Here is a 22,422-nt window from a genome sequence, read left to right on the forward strand (position 1 = left end):
TGTGCCCAGCAGTGGGCGTATATAGGCTGGGATGATGATGATGATGATGAGAAATTCCGCTCCTTGCTGATGACTTTACTTAAGCGCGCTCCTTCGAGGCGCCAAGCAATGGGAAAAACACGACGCGCCCATTGAAAGGCCTATGATTTACCTATACACTTACAGAGGGTATAGGACGCTCGTGGTGGCTCTACGTATTTTGTCTTGTACTCGAAAGTATACGACGCTGTGGCCTGAGGTATAGGGTGGACACAGTGGGCTGGCTGAAGACTGCCTGAAAAAAAATACAGGTCCCTATATCAGGTTCACTACTAGCGGTTACCAAATTAATTACACCTCTCCGCGATTCGACTCTAAAACTGCCAAGGTATAAGAGCACCACAACCGCTCATTTACTCGAAAATACAAACTGAGACATGGATGCACAGAAAAACCAGAAAAAGGGACCAGCACTGGGAATCTAACCCATGTCCTCAGCATTCCGTGCTGCGTGCTTTAACCCCTACACCACTGGTGGACAAATCTAGACACGATTTTTTCCTATGCATACATATCTCAGGTTGCTTATTTCTACTTTGCTACTTAAGCAGCAGCACTAGCGACATCTATGTGGCATCGACAGACGTCACACTCTTTCGGAACCAACCGCTCACCCAGACAAGAGATGTCGCTACTAAGCAATCAAATTATGATTGGTTTTTTGGAGTCTTTTTGTATTTTTTATTTCAATTCCAAATTTGTTACTTTTAGGGTATCCCGTGATAACCATATCGATGGGGAAGTCTCAATTGACGTAAGGGACAAAATGCTACTTTTCAGGAGAGCGAAAAGAAGTTTTTGGTAATTTTAAACCCTCACAGCATGTTATTGTTTAACTTGCAGGACGTTTAATTACGTAAAATCTTGAATTTTCTTGCTTTTCAACGTGAAACTATAGACATTTTCGTAAAAAGCTTAATAAGAAAAAATAGCTGTCCTTACGCCCGTGACATACTGGTGTCATAGCCCCTTACACTCATAAAACCGTAAATAAATAAATAATGTAGTAACCGATTTTTGGTCTTATAGGACATCATATATTTTATTTGCTACATATTTGGACGTAAGTTCCAGTAGTAAAATTAAAAAAAATAGTGAATTAACTCAAAGAACCACTTAATTATTTAAAATAACGCGCAAAAGCCATATTTTTTTGCACGTCCCCTTAAAAAATATGTAATTTGTAACATTTTCTTAAGTTTTGTTTAGTTTTAGTTTTTGCGAGGCATATTAGGACACCCAGGATGTCTTTCCCTTCCCAAACACGGGTGTTTATAGGGTGATTGTAGTTGTGGTAGTTCCTATATCGGACAGACGAAAAGAACAATAGCTGAGAGGGTCAAGGAACACATTGCAGCTGTTAAAAATCGCCAGGTAAACAAGTCAGCCATAGCGAGCATTTGTTGAGTTAGGGCCAAACCACTGGATTGAGCTTCACAATCAAAATTCTATCCACGGAAGGCATTTTTACTCAAGAATGGTACGTGTAGCGGTTGAAATAAAAAAGCATAAGAATTTCAACCGGGACGATGGGTATAAGCTTCATCTTCGTGGAATCCTGTTATTAATAAGTGTCGGCGTCGGGATGAATGTTCGGAGGGACGATCGGACGTTGTTAGTGTTGTGTGTCGGTGTGATAGGGTGACTAATAAAGTGGCCAAGTGCGGGTAGTTCGTGATACGAGTGCCGGCACTATAGTGATCAAGTGCGGGTAGTTCGAAGAACTCGCGCGCTGCTAGGCAGACTTGACACCCTACACTTCAGTCTACTCGTGACACGGCAACTGTAACGTTGCCGAAACGTCGAGGTAAATATTACTTGTGTAATAATAGCGTGATAAGTCCCGTTTGTGGCATTTTGACTATGAGCGCGAGTCCTTCGAACTACCCGCACTTGATCACTAATAGTACCAGCACTCGAATCACTAACTACCCGCACTTTGGTGATTTTTATTTGTCACCCCATCACACCGACTCACAACACTCATCCCGACGTCGACACTTATTAATAACAGGATTCCACGAAGATGAAAGCTTCTATCCATTGTCCCGGTTGACATTTTTATGCTTTTTATTTCAACTGCTTCACGTACCATTCTTGAGTAGAAATGACGTTCCGTGGACAGAATTTGGGATTGTGAAGCTCAATCCAGTGGTTTGGTCCTGACTCCAACAAATGCTCGGCTATGGCTGACTTGTTTGTTTAGCTGAGAGGGTCAAGGAAGATACTGCAGCTGTTAAAAATAGCCAAGTAAATAAGTTTTTATCCCGGAAAATAGCATAGTTCCGGCAGGATAGCGATAAATGAACTGATGATGTTGTTGATGACGATGAGGATGAACTGATTTTCACTACTAACACTGCCGTACTAACGCTGCTTGCTTGCATTATTGCTTACATGCTTGCTTGCTTGCTTGCATGCTTGCTTGCATGTTGATTGCATGCTTGCTTGCACTATTTCTTGCACATTTGGAGTATTCTTGCTTGATTTGTTGTTTGCATGCGTGCTTGCCTTCTGCTTCACGCTTGCTTGCATACATGCTTGCACTATTTATGCTTCCTCCAACACACTGCTTGCAGCTGTGAGGGAGTGGGACGCCAGCCCGCTTCATGAGCGCTGGAGAATACCTAGACCGGTCATCGCGGGATCGGGGTAGCCCGCGATGTTCATCTAACCCAGGCCGATAAAATTGCATGTTTGTTGATTTGATTGACAAAATTACATGCTCACTTGCAAGCTTGCTTAGGTGGTTGCTTACATGCTTGCTGCTTGCTTGCTTGCATGCTTGCTTGCTTGCATGCTTGCTTGCATGCTTTATTGCATGCTTTGCCACATTTGGGAGTATGCTTGCTTGAGTTGTTGTTTCAATCACTACAAGTTCTAAAAACCTCTGTTTTGATGCCTCCTACGACCTAACATTAACAAGGTATTTTAATGAACTAAAAGAAGCAAGCAAGGTATTTTACTTTAAGTGTCCCTTACACCCATAAAGTAACCTCAATTTTTAAAATGTCTGTTTGTTACTGTCCCTTACGACCAACAATTTACTCTAGTTTTAGCTTTTGATGTCCCTTACGCCCATAAGAGTATTCCTTATTTTATAAGTTGCTGTTGTTTAATGCCCCTTACGACGTACCAATTACACCTTTTTTTTAAATGTCTGTTTGCTACTGTCCCTTACGAGCGGCAATTTACTCCAGCTCTTGCTTTTTATACCCCTTACGCCCATAAAAGTATTTATTATTTTATAAATTGCTGTTTTTTAATGTCCCTTACGATGTTCGATTATACCATTTTTAACTCTCAACATACATAATTAATTATACAGGCAATTATTATTATATATGCATCATCATATCGCCTATATACGTCCCACTGCTGGGCACAGGCTTCTTTATTAGGATCTGTCAGGACAGCTGTCAGATAGCTTAAAATAAACAAAGTAGCTAAGAGAAATTTACCTCAACATCCTTGACTGAAATTCCATTACGGAAATGTTAGCTCGACGTCAAGCGATTAGGGGATCCATCAACTTAATCTTTTCTTTTTTTGTTTTGCTTTTGGCATCTTATAAAAAATACGCGCGTTGACAAAGAACAAACGTAGGCAATCAAATACGTCCTCCGTGTTTGACGTGTCTGGCACGACTGACCGAATGTGCAATGCGCAAACGCTCGGCGCGTGGAATGTAGGTAGACGCGTTAGTATTTTGATGTTAGGTACAAGAAATAGGTACAGGCGGTAAGGTTACGCCCAACAACTTCTTGCTTTTTTATCTTATTCGTTATAAAATGTTGGGGTGTAAAGGGCAATGAAACAATAATTGACCCATACGCCCTTTTATTATATTTGTTGGGTTTTTTTTTAACGACATGAGTCGAGTCGTAAGGACATATGAAACTGCCACAGCCCCTTACGACCCAAATATTAAAAAAATAATACATTTACGCCATTTTTCAGCTCAAATATTTTATATCATGTCCCTTAAGCTATTTTATTTTAAAATAATAAATGTTAATAACAGCAAAAGTAAGGCCGTATCGTAACTGAATACTACCAATCGACAGAGAAAAAAAAACTCTAATTTTCTATGTTTAAAAGTGATTTTCGGTATTTTGTCCCTTACGCCAATTGAGACTTCCACCATCGATATCGAAAATACAAACTGAGACATGGATGCACAGAAAAACCAGAAAAAGAGACCAGCACTGGGAATCGAATCCAGGTCCTCAGCATTCCGTGCTGCAAAAATTGCGTGCTGTAAAAGTAAAAAATTTGCAGTTGAAATAAAAAATACAAAGACTCCAAAAAACCAATCATAATCGCTCATTTACTTCTGCTGGTCAGTCTTTTTCTCAACAAAGGAAAAATCCGGCTAGGATCTCTGTAAAAATCGTTAACACCTGTTCATTGTAAATTTCCGTTAAAAGTTATAAAAAAAAGAAATGTTATAAATAAATGATTATTATAATAATTGCTTGCGAAAATTAAAAAATAAAAAGCAAAAAGCAATTCCCGTACCGGGAATCGAACCCGAGCCTCCTGGGTGAAAGCCAGGTATCCTAGCCACTAGACCATACGGGAGATGACGAGAGAGTCGAAATTATGCTTCTATACCTGTACACAAGAATTCATGTAAAAACGTGACGTCACCCGGTTTTATTCTTACGATAATCGATTGCACACTTAACACAATGATTGTATCGATCTGCCAGCATGTTATCGATTATCATTATCATCAACATTACACCCACGTGCTGCCAAAATAAACATCCATCCGTATTGATACCTACTCCATTCTAATACCTAATACTTATAAACTTATTATAAAAGGGAAAGTGTGTCTGTCACCTCTTCACGCTTAAACTACTGAACCGATTTAGATGAAATTTCTCATGGAGATAGCTCGAGACTCTGGGAAGGATGTAGATTGTTTTTCCCGGAATCGCATAGTTTTCATGTGATTGAGAAACAGTGCTTTGAATCGGAGAACCTTTGCACAGTCTGGGGAAATAATAGTGATTATTAGAAACACAAATCCTCGTGAATTAGGTAGATAGTATCATGGGTAAAAAAAATGTTTTCCTTAGTCCATCGATTAGATTACCTATCAGAAAATATAATAGTTAAAATACAATAGGTCATATTACTGCAATTTTATCCCGTCAGAGTACAGCACTAGCTAGTTTATGGTTTTGAGTATCTTAAATTTCCGCAGGATGCCGTAATATCATATTATTTCAATTAAATTTTTGGAAATATAGCTCTATCGCTGCTATCGATGTAAATAACATTTATATGTCGTGATTTTTATAGGTATTAAAACTCTTTGATCATGATCTGTCATGGCGACGAAAATATGAAGAGAGCTGACGTTGTGGGGATTCGATTTGTAGCATTCGAACATGGCGGACGTAGACAATATCTAATTTTGCTATTTTCTGTTTCTTTGGCTAGTTGAAGTATAATTTTGATAGTGTTTTATGCGGTGATTAACCTTAACAGTGAACAGTGATCACAAAATTCTAATATTGCTCTCGTGTCTGACAATTTTTAATGCGCAAGTTGTCTCCGCGTGGTTTCTGGAATTTTAGTATCTAGTTGCAAATACAACCACCGTACAACGACCCTCTCAAAGAGAGTTTACTTTGACACTGGCGAAATTGTCCTATGAAGTAGGACAGAAAAGCCATAAGTATTTTAAAAGAGAAGAGGAACTGACGTTGTCATGGCGATTTCTTTACAGTTTGCTTTTGTGTTGCCCCCTGCGTAGATCATCGCCTAATATGCCCTATTGGACACGTATTTTATCTTTTCTCTATCAACCAAAAAATTACAAAGATGAATCGCGTCACAAGGTCCGGGAGAAGGAACCCGTGACGTCACACCGTACTAAAAAGAGTCGGACAGCGTGACGTCACAAGGAGCTTTAACTTTGTTTAATTGATAGAAGAAAAAATACGTACAGTCACCAGCATTAAAATCTGCCACAGCGGAGCGTGCAAAAATATCTGACACGTCCTTCCGGATCTAGAGATAGAGTCGTTTCAGCAGGGCTACTACGAAACTCGAAGTTCGTGTCGTGCGGTCCCTCTCGCTCTCGTATTAAATAGTATAAGTGTCAGAGGGACCGCACGACACGAACTTTGAGTTTCGAGTTTCGTAGTAGCCCTGCAGACATTTATGCACGCTTGTTGTGTCAGATATTGGTGCTGATGACTGTAACCTACCTATCCAGTATTTTTCGAAAATCTTATAGGGAATATTAATAATTATAATAATACTACTGCAATTTCTGCCGTTAGAGTGCAGTACTGGCAAAATAGGTTTTTTGAGTAAGTAGGTATCTTAAATGCCATAATAATATCATATTAAGGGGCTGTTTCACCATCCATTGATTAGTGTTATCTGGCGGTTAGGTGTGATGCCATCTCTATTTGTTTTGTTTGAATGGACAGAGACGGCATCACATTTAACCGTCAGTTAACGCTAATCAAATGGATGGCGAAACAGATTAGATTGGTGGAGATTTAGGGGCTGTTTCACCATCCATTGATTTATTTTGTTATTGATAAATATATCATGATTTAGAATATAATAGAAATATGTTTTTAGAATAGGATTTTTTTAATATAGGTATATTTTTTTATTTTATTTTTGTTTCTAGGTACAATACTCTTTGGTCATGATCTGTCATGGCGTCAAAATATAAACAGAACTGACGTTGTCATGGAGTTTTGCGCTAGTGTCGCCCCCTGCGCAGAGCTTTGCCTACTAATACTTTGGATGCTAATTTCAGTGCAAATTGGAACCTAGATGGAAATGGATGCTACCCCAAAAAATCCACAGAAACCGCTAGGAATGTCTCTTAGAACAGAATTGCCAGATCTCCCATTTTTCTTCTTTTTAAACCTCCCTTACGTGTTTTTTTTTTAATGGTTGTTTTTTTTGTTTTATATATATAAATACTTTTGTGTGTTTACCCTTCCCGTACTGTGTTAAACGTGCCGCGAGACGGGCGCAGGCTGAAAATCAGCGCCGCCAGTTGTCGACCGGCAGCATGTGAATGCTGAGCCTGAGCCTATTGCCACATATTTGTAACGTGTCTGTTGTTTTTTATTTTTTGTTTTGTTATGTTCAGTGTATTTTTTTTTGTGGCAATAAATGTCTTTTTATTTATTTTATTTTAATATGCCATATTGACGAACTAACAAGTTTTTTTTAGGAAACTTAGTCCATTGCAAGCATAGGTACCTCAAAATAATAGTACTGCGAGCTCTCATCCCTACTGCAGTTCTTGTAATGCAGCATATACATGAATGTGTTGGTCAGTCGCCATTTCTTCTCTATGGTCTCTGTGAGGAACGCCTCCGCGGTCAGGGCCACTGGTGTCTTCAGACATTTCAGGTTCAGCTTGATTGGACGCCATTGGCTTCACGCCTGCTGTCTGTTAGGAAAACATTAAGCGCGTTCCAGAGGTTGTAACCCATCGTTTCAAGGGTGGTTAGGATATTTCCCCAAAATCATCTTTTCCTAGTAGCTAAATTTCCAGTCGCACATTTTCCTATTCTTGATTTAAACCAGACGTATTCATTCCTAACATGATTTTTCCATTCGCAGATTTTCCTAAATGCTTTTTTTCCCAATATGCTTTTTTACTGAAGCTTATTTCGCAATCGCGCTTTTTCCCAATTTGAATCGACACAGAAACAGTGTCGACGGAGCTCCTATTTTTGTGTAGTTTTGGCCCTTCGGACCGATGCAAACTTAACATAACCTAAACCTTCCTATGTTTCTGTGTCGATTGAAATTGGGGAAAAACGCGACTGGAAAAAATGCGACTCAGAAAAAACGCAAATGTGAAAATAAGCTTCATTAAAAAAGCAGACTTGGAAATATTGCCTACGTGAAAAAAAAGCGAAATGAAAATTTGCTACAAAGAAAAAAGGATTATAGGAAAATAACCTAACAAACCTGATATGTAACTCATTATTTATTTCTACTTCTTTATATATTTCACTTAGTTCTAAATGTTTACATGGTACGAGTACTATACAATATCGCCAATTAACTGACGCTATAGCATATAATATTATGATCCTTTAATTTTAGCTTAAAAATAGCAATAGAGAGCGCAGTAGAGCGCAGTGGGGGCGCGAGATTGTTCCAGATTTTGGATGCGACGTATTTAAAACTTCCACGGAATGCATTTGTGTGGTAAATATGAGAGGCAAGACGACACACACAGGTACAGGGAGACCAGGTTATTTTTTAGGTTATTTTTTACTTGGAGGATAGGATCGATTCACAAATGAGGAGATACGTAGAAGAAACAGTCGATTCTTAGCCTTTCAAATGTATTGGAGTTATTGGACTTCAATAATATTCATAACTTCCTGCAAATACGTTATTGTATAATTATTTAATACTTAAACTAAACTAAAGATTTACCTGCAAGTTGTTGTAGTGTTTGTCGCAAACCAAGTTGCTCTTTTGCCCTATTTAAAACAGAGACCACAGTATCCACAGCCTGGTCTTCCAACGGTTGTATTTGAGGAAAATTCATAGCGGAATCCGGATATAAATAGCTAAGTTAAGATATCGGTGAGCTAACTGTCAAATGAAGTGACATGCTTATCTTTTTTTCTTGAGATTAAACTGTTTTGTCAGTCAATGACGATTCCGTCATGCCATCGTGACTAAGTAGGTTTTGTAGTCATAGATGAGAGTGTGTATACTTGTTTGTAATTACATAGTAAATGTCCATGCTAATATCTACACGTCGGATTATAATTATCGTTTGTTTCTATTTTTATAGCGTTATTGCATATTTTGATACTTTTTTGTTGACGTGTTAGGCGTGTTGTACCTATTAAGCCGGTTTTTTTTTTAGTTTTTTAGTTTTTATACAGTTTTGTCTATCTGTATTTGTTTATCTATCTATGAAAATCTCTTTTTAACCGACTTCAAAGAAGGAGGAGGTTATCAATTCAGTTGTATTTTTTTTATGTTTGTTACCTCAGAACTCCGTTTTATGATCCGATTTGAATTTTTTTTGCGTTCCTCTAGGAATGTTTTCAATTAGGTCCCATAAGCACCAAATCAGGATCTAATGATTGGATCTTAAGGAAATCGATGGAACTCTTCAATGTTGTCGAGACACGTATAGTAAATTGATGAAATGGAACTGATGATGAAGACCACAGTTGACCATCGGAATTACTTAGCTACCTTCACACCAAATTTCAAGTTTCTAGAACAACTGGAAGTACCCTATAGGTTTTCAGTGCACGGCAATTTGTATGGAATCACGTTGTTTAATGACTGTAACTTTTGATTGCGTTTACTTAAAACTTTGATTTTTTCAAGCCTTCAAGGGACCGCAATATGAGTATTCGATATAAATTTCAGCTTGATACCTCCACGCGTTCCTGAGAAAAAGGGTCTTGACACACGGACGGACGGACGGACAACAAAGTGATCATATAAGGGTTCCGTTTTTTCCTTTCGAGGACGGAACCCTTAAAAAGGAAAAACAAAAAGTCAAAAAGAGGAAGAATATAGTAGTGTGTAAGTAGTATACTAACTTATAAGATATTCAGTGCTCAATACAGCAGTTACTATTACAATCAGAAGTAGCAGTTCAAGCCGACACAGTTACAAATGAGTCACCGTGAAAGCAAACAGTTCTGACTCAGCGTATGTTTGCAAAGAACCGGTATCTTTTCAGCAGTAAGTATTTAAACAAAACTTAAAAAATATTTCACTTGTTCGACTCACCTTGACAGCCTTTTGCCCGTTATCGGTTAGTTAAAAGTAAACATTCATATATTTTGAGTTCACCGAAGAACTGAAGTCACCAATGAACTAAAATAATTTCATTGCTCACCCGCGACCTTATGATAGCTAAGTTTATGCAAAATATGCGTGTTCGTAGTTCCTCCACCTCCACACTGTAAGAACAACACAAATCACACAAACCCATCTGTCACCACACTACACTGACGCGTTTCGAACTCAACCAGAGCTCATCTTCAGAACAACACCATCGTACACCATGCTACCAGATGAGACTCAAACATAAGATGTTGTTTTATGTCATATCCATTTTGAAATCATATATTTCAATAGTCCCCAGTTAATGATTAAAAATAAATACGCGGTTACAGGAGCTTTTTGTGGAGGTTTGGCAGAGCATTCAATTTTAACAATTTTATTATGTGTAAGTCCCAACATGGTTCTACATCAAATCCGGTTCGATTTCCAAGTATATAGATGTAGTTATTAGGTACTTAGTCACGGAATGACAAAAAATAGGTATCACGCTTCGCTGGATTCGCCCAAAATAAACCCACTAATTGAGAGTAGGTACTATGTTGCATCCGAAATAATCCGAATATGATCTTGATTTTTGACAACCGGATTACCAAGTGGTTAGAAAACCTGACTACGAAGCTTGTGGTCCCGGGTTCGATTCCCGGCCGGGGCAGATACTTGTATGAATAATACGTACCGTGTGTTTGTTCTCGGGTCTTGGATGTTTAACAACAATAATAATGATAGATTATATTTAAGTATGTATTTATCTATATAAGTATGTTTATCCGCTTGCCTAGTATCCATAGTACAAGCTTTGCTTAGTTTGGGACTAGGTCAATTGGTATCAAGTGTAGGTATTGATATTTATTTATTTATTTGTATTTGCGGTATATCAAAACTACCTCCGATCTGAATCCGTGAAAATATGGTCTCAAGTATGTTAGTCGTAGAACTATTTATATGTTGAAATAGGATGACGGAAATCAGATATAGTGCGTAAAGTGCCATACCTATTCCCGTCACACAATTTTTCACATAAGTAGTGCGAAAAAGCTAACTATCTATCCACTTCTATCTAAACTACAACTCAGTTGTTTTAGCATTTCAAAAAGGTAAACAATCTTGACGAGTCCTTATATTGAAAAACGCTTTAAAAAAAGTACCTAACTATTACTTAGGGAACCAACAGTAGATTATACAACAAGAGCATAAAACCAGCCATTTTACCCGAGGTGTTCATATAGCCACCCGAGCCGGTACGGCGAGGGTGGATAGACACGTCGAGGGGAAAATGGGTTTAATGCTCGAGTTTTACACTCTGCTTTTCACTTCGATGGCGAGGAAATGAAATAGCACCAGTGGAAACAATGATTAATTTTCTATGTACCTTTTATTTTTTATGCACTATTATAATAATTCCATTACTTTAATTTTACTGATTTATTATGATTGATTTGATTGATTTTTAGTTCTATATATTAAAAAAAAAATTAAATATATAGAAACTTTTTTGTTTGTGGCTGTTGACACCTGATTACCTTGGTCTTGAGTTGGTGTTAGACGAAGATTTTATTTTATGCACTAGAGCATAAAAAGTCATTTTATGTCGCCTAGATACAGCATAAACACGAACTTTACGAGCATGAGAAGTGAAAAAGAATTTAAATGATCATAATTATCTCTTTTGCTTTGCTACATATATTTGCTGTGACGTATTTTTTCAGAAATGATTTTTAATAAAAAGACACGTCAGGTTCGCTGACTTTATACCTAATGCTAAAATAAACGAAGTATGATATAGGTAGCTATCGCTTAGTAGCTAGAAAAAGCATGATATAAACAAAATTTTAATTAAAACCACTTCGAAACGTTTAGCGATAAGATAAATGCTTACCTATAAGTAATTGCACACAAACGTGCAAACCCCGTGCTAAACATGTAACATAGATTTATGTAAAACATTGTATTTTATTATCTTGTGCTGTAAATTATTCAATAAATTATTATTATTATTATTAATTAAATGTCGAAACGTTTAGCGAGGAGATAAATTACCTATATATATTTTTTTTATTTCTGCTGTACCAATTGTCAAACCAATTTTGTCCATTTTTAGCCCTCCCCTCCCCTTCGTCACACATTTTGCTATGAAAATTGCAATTATTTAAATATTGATTATTTTATTTATTTCATTTTATTCCCGTGTCGCAAATCGAACAGGGAAACAAATTTTAAGTTTTTTTTTAATATGACAGAGTTATGAAGGTTTTAATTAGTTAGACAGAGAAAGACTTCTCACATGTGACGTCACCCGCAAGTAGCGCTATACTTGCTGCATAGAGAAAAGCGTTTTAGAAAGAGACAGATATAATTATTTTTTCTCTATGCTAAACTTTGTCCGTGTATCTATGTATATTTTTATAATAATGTAAAGGATAGGTATGGCAAATTCCACAGTTGTCAAATACCGTGTTTATGGATGATCCTGTATGAGATTGGATGAGAAATTATGCCTTTTCCCATTTAGGCCATTCAAAAGGCTTAATCATCGTTTTATGCGGTTAAACACACTAAATTAATAAAATGTAGGAAAACCAATGCGGGAAAAAATTTGATAGGACATACAATCCGCATTTAATTTGGTAATTTACTGATGAATACTTTTATGTTTTATTATTACTTATTATTATTTTTATTTGATCTTGTAAACGTATTTATTTACTTACTTACTTTACTAACTTATAGAAATAAAATGAAAATAAAAATGAAAAAATGTTTTATTTGTTAGGAAAATAGACTTTACATAATAGTGGCCGGGACCTCCTTGTAAGCTTGAAAAAGCCTGTCAGGAGGCTCCGCTCCTCCAACCTCTTGACATGTACATTTTGTGTCTATTTCTTAACTGATAAACTAAACTAAACTTACTTACTAACTATTTAAACTATTTTTGTCTATAGGATCTAGATAGCAAGTGAAACAAACATAGTAACATAGTAAAAACAATTATATTCTAGACCCAAGATCGAAATACAATAGGAAAACCACCGTTCTATATTTAACTTCGTAATACTCGAGTCGGACTTGTGGACGAGGGCTTTGTAAACAATTGTAGGTATGATTTCAATAACAAGTTTTAAATTACATAATCACAATCAAAACCAAGCGAATTAGCTCGTTGAAGTGGCAATGGGCTGGCCATATATCACGGAAAGCGGATGGCCGTTGGGGCCGAAAAGTTCTCGAGTGGGAGACCGCGGATCGGCAAGCGCAGCGTAGGACGTCCACCAACAAGATGGACGGATGACCTGGTTAAAGCCGCGGGTTCACGGTGGATGCAGGCCGCTGCCAACCGAAGCAACTGGAGGTGTGTGGGGGAGGCGTATGTCCAACAGTGGACGTCCTACGGCTGAGGTAATGATGATGATGAATCACAATTAAAATAAAGTAATGAAATTAAATGTCACAGTTAGTAGAGTTGCCTTACGTCTAGTGTGGTGTGAATAGTGTTCGCGTTTGATTTCTGCTATATTCACCAACCAGCTGGTTCACCACCAACGTTGCTAGCAAACTCAAAGGTAGCGGTAGGGAATTACTTACCTTAAAGTAGGGTTATCGCATTGAAATTGTGGCACATTGACATGTGATTGGTTTTTTTTTAATAGATTACTCGTATAATTGGCGTTTATACGGGTCAAAGTTACCCAAACCACTCACACCCCACACTCCATTGGGTCAAAGTATCACTGTCATTATGCAAGCAACGATTAACTAACATCAAATGTTAGTGCAGATTTAAGCGCCACCAAAATGACCCACCAGTGAGTCATAACCCGGGACCGGAATCCTAACACGAACTCCGTGACACAGACTGACATAACTTGATATTTCATTAGTATTAAACTCACGTGAATCATAAAGATAGTACCCGCGCTACGTTACGGTAGACTAGTCGACCTATTTAAACTAGATGTGGTCATAGTTGGGCAAAAATAAAAGACATGTGGATTTGAAATTCGCCCTTCTTCCCAGAACATGGTAGTTCTATCTCACTCTAAATCATAAAAACTATTGGAATTGATCCAGATGTAGAAAAGAGGTGCCTGTTTTAACCCCCGACGCAAAAAGAGGGGTGTTGTAAGTTTGACGTCTGTGTCCGTCTGTGGGACCGTAGCTCTTAAACGGGTGGACTGATTTGAATGCAGTTTTCTTTTGTTTGAAAGCACGCTCGTACATAGCGGTCAAACTTATAACCTCTCTTTTTGCGTCGGGGATTAAAAATGCATCGTACAGCATGCAGCTTAATAACTAGTTAATCCTTACACGCAGACGCCAATGCCTACACTAGATACGCCAGAAATCGTTCATTATCTCAAATCATGACCTTCAATCTTTAAATATCGCTTGATAACCAAAGCCACTTCCAGTATCATTAGCTCCTTGACTTGCCCACGCGCAGCGAACTGTTTAGTCTCTTGACAGTCCCTCGCTCACGCAGACACGTGTCGAGTTAATACACATTAGTACGAGTCGACTGTTTTTTTTTTGTTTTTTGTTTTGTGTGGTGTGATGGGTGTTTTGGATTGTGTGCCGCCTAACAAAATGATGCCCACGGAGAGCACGGAGGTGTTTGCGATTGACGCTTACACTATTAGCGGTTCGGTGAGTAGTTTTCGGCTGTTTTAATCCCGATGCTGAGGGGTGTTATACTTATGTTTGATGCCAATATCGGTCTGTATCGTAGCTCTCAAAAAATAGACTGATTTCGATGCGGTTTTTTTTATGTGAAAGCGAATTTTCTTGTGGTGATTTTTAGCAATGTTTCTTTAAAATGGGTTAAGCCGTTTTTGAGATATTGCACATTGAAATAACAATAGCGAAAATTTTTCAACTTTCCTTAATTGATTAAGTTTTTTTTATCGGGGAGGCTTATGTCCAACAGTGGACGTCCAATGGCTGATATGATGGTGATGATGATGATGAAGAAGTTTTTTTTTATTTCAAACTTAGCGATCCAGATAGATCTCACCTGGTAAGTTCAAGCAAGTTTCCGCCCACTTTAAGTCACTGGGTGAGCCATTTAGGGGCTGTTTCAGCATCCATTGATTAGTCTTAACTGACGGTTAAATGTGATGCCGTCTCTATTTGTTTTGTTTGAATAGACGGAGACGGCATCACATTTAACCATCAGTTAACACTAATCAAAGGATGGTGAAACAGCCCCTTAGTGTCGTAAATTGTTTTTCGCGTCGGGTTAGGGGTGTGATGTGGCGACGTCAGGTGGCAGCGGGGTGGGTAGCGGAGCGACGCGCGGAGCGGAGAGCGTTAACTCTATTCATTGCGGAGGCGAGACGCTCGCCACACATTGGTTATCTAGCAGCACACGCAACGAATAGGTAGTCTACTAGAGAAAACGCTCTGCTGTCTGCTTGCGTCTACTTGCGGACTTTTAACACTAGAGCGCGTATTTTAACCCCCGACGCAAAAAGAGGGGTGTTATATTGACCGCTATGTGTTTTTCTGTCTGTGTCATCGTAGCTCTTAAACGGGTGGACCGATTTGAATGCGGTTTTTTATTTGAAAGCAGGTTTTCTAGCAATGGTTTTAAGGCATGTTTTATCTAAATCGGTTTAGCCGTTTTTGATATATTGAACTTTGAAGTGACAAAAGTCGGGGGTTTTCCAACTTTTTGTTGGTTAGGTTAGTTTAGAAATTTAATGCGTTAGTTTAGAAATTTAAATTTAAAGCAGTATTTTGATTTGTATTAAGTAAAGATTAAGTATAGTTATTTTCTGTGTTTTATACAATATAATTTGTGGTCTGAACAAAAATAGAGGTCTTAAATGAACAGGGCGAAAACGCACTGCAAAAGGATAAAAAAAACCCCGAAAAATAAAGCCGACAAAAAAACGCCGCCAAACAAGACAACTAAAAAGTAAAAAATAATTATGCACTACCTAGGGCTTGCCCGCGACTCCATCTGCGAAGAATTCGTTTATCCCTATCCCGCGGGGACTATGCTGATTTCCCGAAAAATTATCCTAAGCTAATTTAGTAGGTATAAGTACCTAGTAATATTTTTTTTATCTAAGCGTCGTCGGGGGACCGCTAAGGTTAACAGGAAACTAAATTACAGTTGTATTTTTTAAAGTATTAACCTAAGCGGTCCCCCGACACCGGCGACGCTTAGATAAAAAATATTACTAGGTACTTACATTAAATTAGCTTAGGCTAATTTTTCGGGACCATCGCTAGAAAACCTGCTTTCAAATAAAAAAAACGCATTCAAATCGGTCCACCTGTTTAAGAGCTACGGTGCCACAGACAGACACAAAGACATACAGACACACAGACATACATAGCGGTCAAACTTATAACACCCCTCCTTTTGCGTCGGGGGTTAAAAATAAAGTTTCTGTTATATGCTAACGGGTCTTTATAGCCAACCTATACAATGGAATATTGTTATAATGCATGTACTGTTCCATCGTTATAACAAAAGCAACGAATTAACATGTGGTTATAAAATGTATTAGTTCTATAAAATCTTAATGAATGCAATATAAACGACGCTATGTTAATTTTGTTACATAACAAACTACATAAAAAGTGAAATTTCGTTAAAATGATAGCGTTAACCGTTACGTTAATTTTTAAATAATTAACTTTTACTTGTCCGGTAACTTTCAAATTTCCCATTTCAAAGTACAAAATACGACCCGTTTATGGTGCGGTGGGTCTACCGTTATCTACTGAAGTCAATGAACACAAATACCTGTGTACATTAATACTTTGCTAGGGATTCTGTACCAAGGTCATTTGCAGAAAATATGCACCCTTCAAGAGTCAAAATACTTCACAAGTTCGTTACGTTCAAAAATATAATATAAAAAAATATATTATTTACTGTTAAAAAAAAATGTAACTTAAATGTAGCGAAAATTAGATGGATGCTCCAAAATTTTGCATAGAAAAATATTTCTCAGTTTCGTTACGTTCATAGAAATAAAAAAAATATTTATACAATAACGAACTGAAATGGAAAATTTGGGACACATTTTTCTTGTCTTCTTCTTCTTGCAGTGCCTCTCCACTAATGGAGGTTGGCGGTCAGCTCCGCATATCTCTCCTTATCTCTCGCCAAAGAAAACAGACATTTTTCTTGTATGAGATTCGAATGTACAAACGATTCTGAGTAAGATAAGCAAAAAAAAAAACAATTTTTGGAAAAAAAAACTAGGTGCATATTTTCTTCAAATGACCCACCCACATTAAAAACGAGGAAGCTAAAGGGACACTTTGACCCTACCATGATACCATCATAGTAAAAGAGGAGAAGCATGTAAACTCCGACCCTTTACCAACCCGCCTGGGACGGCGTGTGAACTACGGCCCAAGCCCTTTTTAACCCCCGACGCAAAAAGAGGGGTGTTATTAGTTTGACCGCTATGTGTATGTCTGTAGCACCGTAGCTCTCAAACGGGTGGACCGATTTGAATGTGGGTTTTTTATTTGAAAACAATATTTTTAGCAATGGTTCTTAGATATGTTTCATCAAAATCGGTTCAGCCGTTTTTGAGATATTAAACTTTGAAGTGACAAAGTCGGGGGTTTTCCAACTTTTTGTTGGGTAGGTTATGTACTGAGAGGAAGCCTGTAGAGCAGGGTTACTCAAAGTGGGGTACGCGAACCCCTAGGGGTTCGCTATTCGACGGTAGGGGGTTCGCGACAAGGTTTACGTGACTCCAAAAACCACCAGGCTGCAAGACCAGCAAGATGATTAAGATTGGTTTTTGAGTCTTTGCATTTTTTATTTTTAGTTTCTCCAACAGTCAATTTTATTACTTTTTGTTGGGGGTTTTAGGGTTCGCTATCGTCTAGAAACTTTAACAGGGGTACGTGGAGCCATAAGTTTGAGAAACCCTGCAAGCCTGTATCCAGCAGTGAGACGTAATAAGCTTACTAAACTATGCATTGGTAGCGGTAATAAAACTACAATGGACCTCAGCAAAGCAACACCTGAGTCAATCGTTATAAAACGGTGTTACGATCATCCAGAGCACTGTTATGCGTGTGTTGACCTTGATACACAATGAAGTAGCAAGGGCTCGGGCGAGAGCATTGTGATCTTGAACAACTACAGCACGCATGCGTGTTTAAAAAACATGTTGATGGGTGGATATTTGAGCGTTTCGATCGCGCAGATAAACTTCTCATTAGTCATTAAGAAAGAAAGAAAGAAAGAAAGGTTTATTTTGGCTCCATAAGTACCACCTAAAACTAAGACTAGAACTAGCACTAAAACTATGTTACTTGGTGACACGGCAGGATACCAAAAAGGGTCTCCACTCAGCATGTGTTGCCGCACATTATGTGCAGTAACGCTGGTTTTCTGCACACCACCATTGTTGTTACCATTTAACGGTCATTATTCGAGCGAATCCGGGTGATTTTGGTGGCCACTTTTTTGTCGACATGGTAGAAGATTCTGTTACAGTTTCCAGATTATCTAGTAGAGGTACAGGACGTCTAAAAATAATCGAAAACGGCATCAAATGTTACAGCCCATTCTTAAAATTTGACTATGAAAATGAGGAGATTGGAATGCTCAATAATGAGCCTCAAAGAATATTTGAAGAATAGATAACCTTTGAGGGAGAAAAGTTCTCAAGTGGCAACCACGAACCGGATGACGAAGCGTTGGTAGGCCTTCTACTATATGGACTAACGTCATAGTAAGAGTTGTGGGCAATGCATGGCGTTCTAAGGGGAAGACCTTTATTCAAAACTGGCTGATGATAGTGATGATGACTATTCAAGGCCTCTGCAGTGCAGAAGAACAAGTCACAAGGAAATATACATTAGATTTAGCACTAAGACGTAGTCCTTGACTATTGGCCTCTCAGAGAGGCTCAGGTCACGCAACCAGCTATAGAGAGAGACCCATGCTCGGAGTTTCACGTATCTGGAGAATCTGGTAAACGAAAATTCACTGAAGAAGTAAAATCTCAAACATGTATATCACGTAGCTCGAAGAACAGATAACCGATGTGGGAGAAAGCAGGTCCTCTAGTGTCGACTACAAACCGAAAAAAGAAGTGTTGGCAGGCTTCCCGCTATGTAGACGACATCGCAAAAGGCTACGGGCAACGTAGGTGCAAGTGGCGAGTTGTAATTGTGGCGTTCCAAAGATGATGGTGATAATGAATCCATATGTAAAATTGTGTTGCTTTACTTCAAACTCAAATAAGTCCAATTCTAAGAATCTTACGCTTTTGGTGTCAAAAGAAAAGGCAAATAAGGTAGATACTCTCCTAAGAGGGTTAGTGGACCTATCTGAGTTTAAAGTTAAGCGACTCAATACGGTATTTGACTATTTTGTTATGTTTTATAAATTAAAACTACACAATGCCTGTTATCGAATAGAAAAACAATTTTTAAGCTACCTTTACAAATAACAAAGTTATACAGTTTTGAAATTCAAGATAAGAGCAGAGAGAGACATACTGGCATGTGACGTCACAGGCCAGTACCGCCATACTTGCTGCATAGAAAAAAGCGTTTGAGAAAGAGACAGGTATATAGATTTTTCAAAAAATCGCTATAAATCCAATTTTAAACAGAATTATTTTTTCCCTTTGCTAAACACTATCTGTAATCTGTATTTTCATAATAATATTAAGATATGGCAAAAATCAGGAGTTGTCAAATACCGTAAGTATTGTAGATAACTAAATATACTTCCTGAACACCTGACAGATCCGATGCGTAATAAAGATATACTTAAATATGATTATGCAGACATCTCACCAGATAATCAAATATGCAGGTGGCTTTGTCTGATAAAGCCACCTGCATATTTGATATCGGATTAATATCCGATATCCAGTTATTCGCAAAAAACATTGCATCCTTTGTGTAAATGTACAATTATATTCTTTTAAATAATATCCATTTAAAACAGCTACATACACTTAACCTTACCTTAGACTATTTTATAAATTCAGCTTCATGCAGTTTATAGGTAAGTAGATTCATTCACGATGACGCGTGCCGTGGTTCTTATTACAATGTCATGAATGGCTAATTTTGACAAAATCACGCGTTCATGGATGGCACTAGGTATAGTATATATAAAAGAGATTCATAAGGACAAAAAGCTGCCAGTGCCCTTAGTGTAACTTTTCGGTTACAGAATACGTCTCGATCGCGTTCGCGTCAAAATCTCAATTTGTATGGAAACACGAACAGCGCCTCTAGCGGAACGTTTGCGATGTCCGTGTATCCATACAGATTGAGGTTTTAACGCGAACGCGATCGTGACGTATTTTGTAACCAAAAACTTACACTAAGGGCACTGTAGTTTTGGTACGCCGAGTTTAGACTTGCAAGAAAAATCGTGCGAGATGGATTACAATGTATTTTCTACGAGATATAGACCCCTATTCATGGCGCTAATAGATGCGTCGAAATATCGGGACCTCTTTAAGGAAATTCATGGTGTATATCCAGTAAATATATCTCTAATAGGAAAACTGTTGGCACAATGTATTCCTCTTACAGGTGCGTTATACTCCCCTGGCTCCTGGCTTCTACTACATGAGTATCAAAGTGAGGCCGTGAAGCCAGCGAGTGGTCAATCGAGCGCCGCAATGTAATGCAACTTGCACGATTTTTCTTGCTAGTCTAAACTGGGCTTTAAAACATGAACTACCTCTATGCACATTTTCAAAAGTATGCATGCAGTATAGGTTTTTCTAGTTCCAAAAAGAAATTCTTATTATAGGTACTGTACTGATTAGAATCAAATGAACCGGATTTCCTATACGGCCAGTACTGTATTCTGGCTGAATATTTTGCACAGTGCCGTTACAAAATAATAATAAAAAGGTACGTACGTCAAAAATAACGGGTTCTGAGCTTATGAGCGGAAACGAGTCTCGAATATAAAGTTGACGTCATTTAATTATCAATGTATTGAATTGATTTTATATTGCACGGTCTCATAAATGCTGTTTCATGAACTTTATAAACTAGGTACGAACTTAAAGCTTGTTTATCTTATCCACACATAATAGTTAAATTGCTTCTGTATCCCGAAACCGGATCACCGACTTAAGTCGTACCTGCTCTACGATAATTAAATAATCTTAGGTAAGGTAATAAACAAGTACTTTCTAAAAGGGAATGATTTCATGATTCATTATCATAACATACAATTGACATTTTCTAATCCTGCAGTGCAGCAGCAGTGCTTACACTGTTGTGTTTCGGCGTGGAGGGTAAGACAGCCGGTGAAATTACTGGCACTTGAGGTATCCCATCTTAGGCCTCTAGGTTGGCAACGCATCTGCAATACCCCTGGTGTTGCAGATGTTTATGGGCGGTGGTGATCTCTTACCATCAGGAGACCCACTTGCTCGTTTGCCATCCAGTAGAATAAAAAAAACATTATTACGCTAGACCGGGAGGTGTGGTGGTCAAGAGGAGAGGTTTTTGGTCAACAGCGGGACACTGTTCCAGGGTCTATAATAGGTACTACGAAGTGAAAAATTCGAACTTCGTATCTTGCCGTCCCGCTGACGCTTACATTATTTAATACGAGAGTGAGAGGGACGGTGCAATACGAACTTCGATTTTCGAATTTTGTAGTAGCCCCTCTGAATAGGGCAGAGGCCTTATTGTCAAACAAACTTGGAATCACAATCGCTTTCACCACTTCTTTCTGTCTCACGGCATAAGACGAGGGTAGAAAGAGATGGTTGCCACTGATTGCCATCGCGAATATCAGTACGTGCTGGCGCCTTGTTGGATTGCGCTATGTGTGGCACGAGACTTTGAATATATGTGTCCAAAGTTTGAACAAAGATTTGCACTATGCCATGCGGTATCGATTTTTAGCGCATATCAAATCAAAGGGTTCAAAGGGTTGAAATGTCGACAACTTTTTTAACAAATATCATTTAAAAGTCAACGGTTTGGTCATATTGGTTTGGTAAACAAAACGTGGAAACCTGATTTTATCATGTGAAAGGCTGTATAAACCGCCAACCAAGGCTCATACGGTCGCCAGCCAAGGCTGCCACTCATCATAATGCCACTTTCTTTTTCAATCTCAAGGTTGTCTGACAATCTGAATGGGGTCGGTAACCTATGGAGGCTTTACATAGTTTTTTCTGTTGGCGAAATGCCATGTACTTATATTATTCGCTCTATGATCAGCATAAGGTCGCTTGTCACCGGACCTTTTTTTACCGGACTCGCATTATTATATGGCTCATAATAAACGTATGTATGTACCTACAGTCACCTGCATTAATATCTGCCATATAGAGGTGCGTGCGAAAATACCCGAGATGTCCTACCGATCTTAGAAACAGAGTCGCATCAGATATTTACGCACACTTTGTTGTGTTATTTATTGGTGCAGCATGTTTTTATGTATAGCCAGCCGGTATCGGCTACAACGAGGTAAAACTATTGGACGAGAGGTCTGCGTTTGTTCGCCTGTTCATGTGCCCTTATATGGTGACGTTCCGCGGTAAAAGGTACATTATGGCGGTTTTT

General features: G+C 38.3%; 2 protein-coding genes and 1 non-coding gene across 3 annotated transcripts in view; 1 reads left to right on the forward strand and 2 right to left on the reverse strand.

The window, feature by feature from the left end:
- LOC141434747 (uncharacterized) overlaps positions 1 to 8,647 on the reverse strand; it is a 36,931-nt gene extending 28,284 nt beyond the window's left edge. Inside the window, exon 1 of the mRNA XM_074097185.1 lies at positions 8,491 to 8,647. Within this exon, the coding sequence (XP_073953286.1) occupies positions 8,491 to 8,605 (115 nt within the window). The 5' untranslated portion in view covers positions 8,606 to 8,647. The remainder of the gene's footprint in view (positions 1 to 8,490) is intronic.
- On the reverse strand, positions 4,552 to 4,623 carry TRNAE-UUC (transfer RNA glutamic acid (anticodon UUC)). The gene has a single exon. It is a non-coding gene; the product is annotated as a tRNA-Glu (tRNA).
- Positions 8,648 to 14,319: 5,672 nt separating the features above from the next.
- The window catches only part of LOC141435282 (phospholipid phosphatase 2-like), a 40,336-nt gene continuing 32,233 nt past the window's right edge, over positions 14,320 to 22,422 (forward strand). The window contains exon 1 of the mRNA XM_074097977.1: positions 14,320 to 14,517. Coding sequence (XP_073954078.1) covers positions 14,425 to 14,517 — 93 coding nt within the window. The 5' untranslated portion in view covers positions 14,320 to 14,424. The remainder of the gene's footprint in view (positions 14,518 to 22,422) is intronic.

The sequence above is a fragment of the Choristoneura fumiferana genome, chromosome 14 (assembly GCF_025370935.1).
Source record: "Choristoneura fumiferana chromosome 14, NRCan_CFum_1, whole genome shotgun sequence".
In the NCBI taxonomy this organism is placed as follows: domain Eukaryota; kingdom Metazoa; phylum Arthropoda; class Insecta; order Lepidoptera; family Tortricidae; genus Choristoneura; species Choristoneura fumiferana.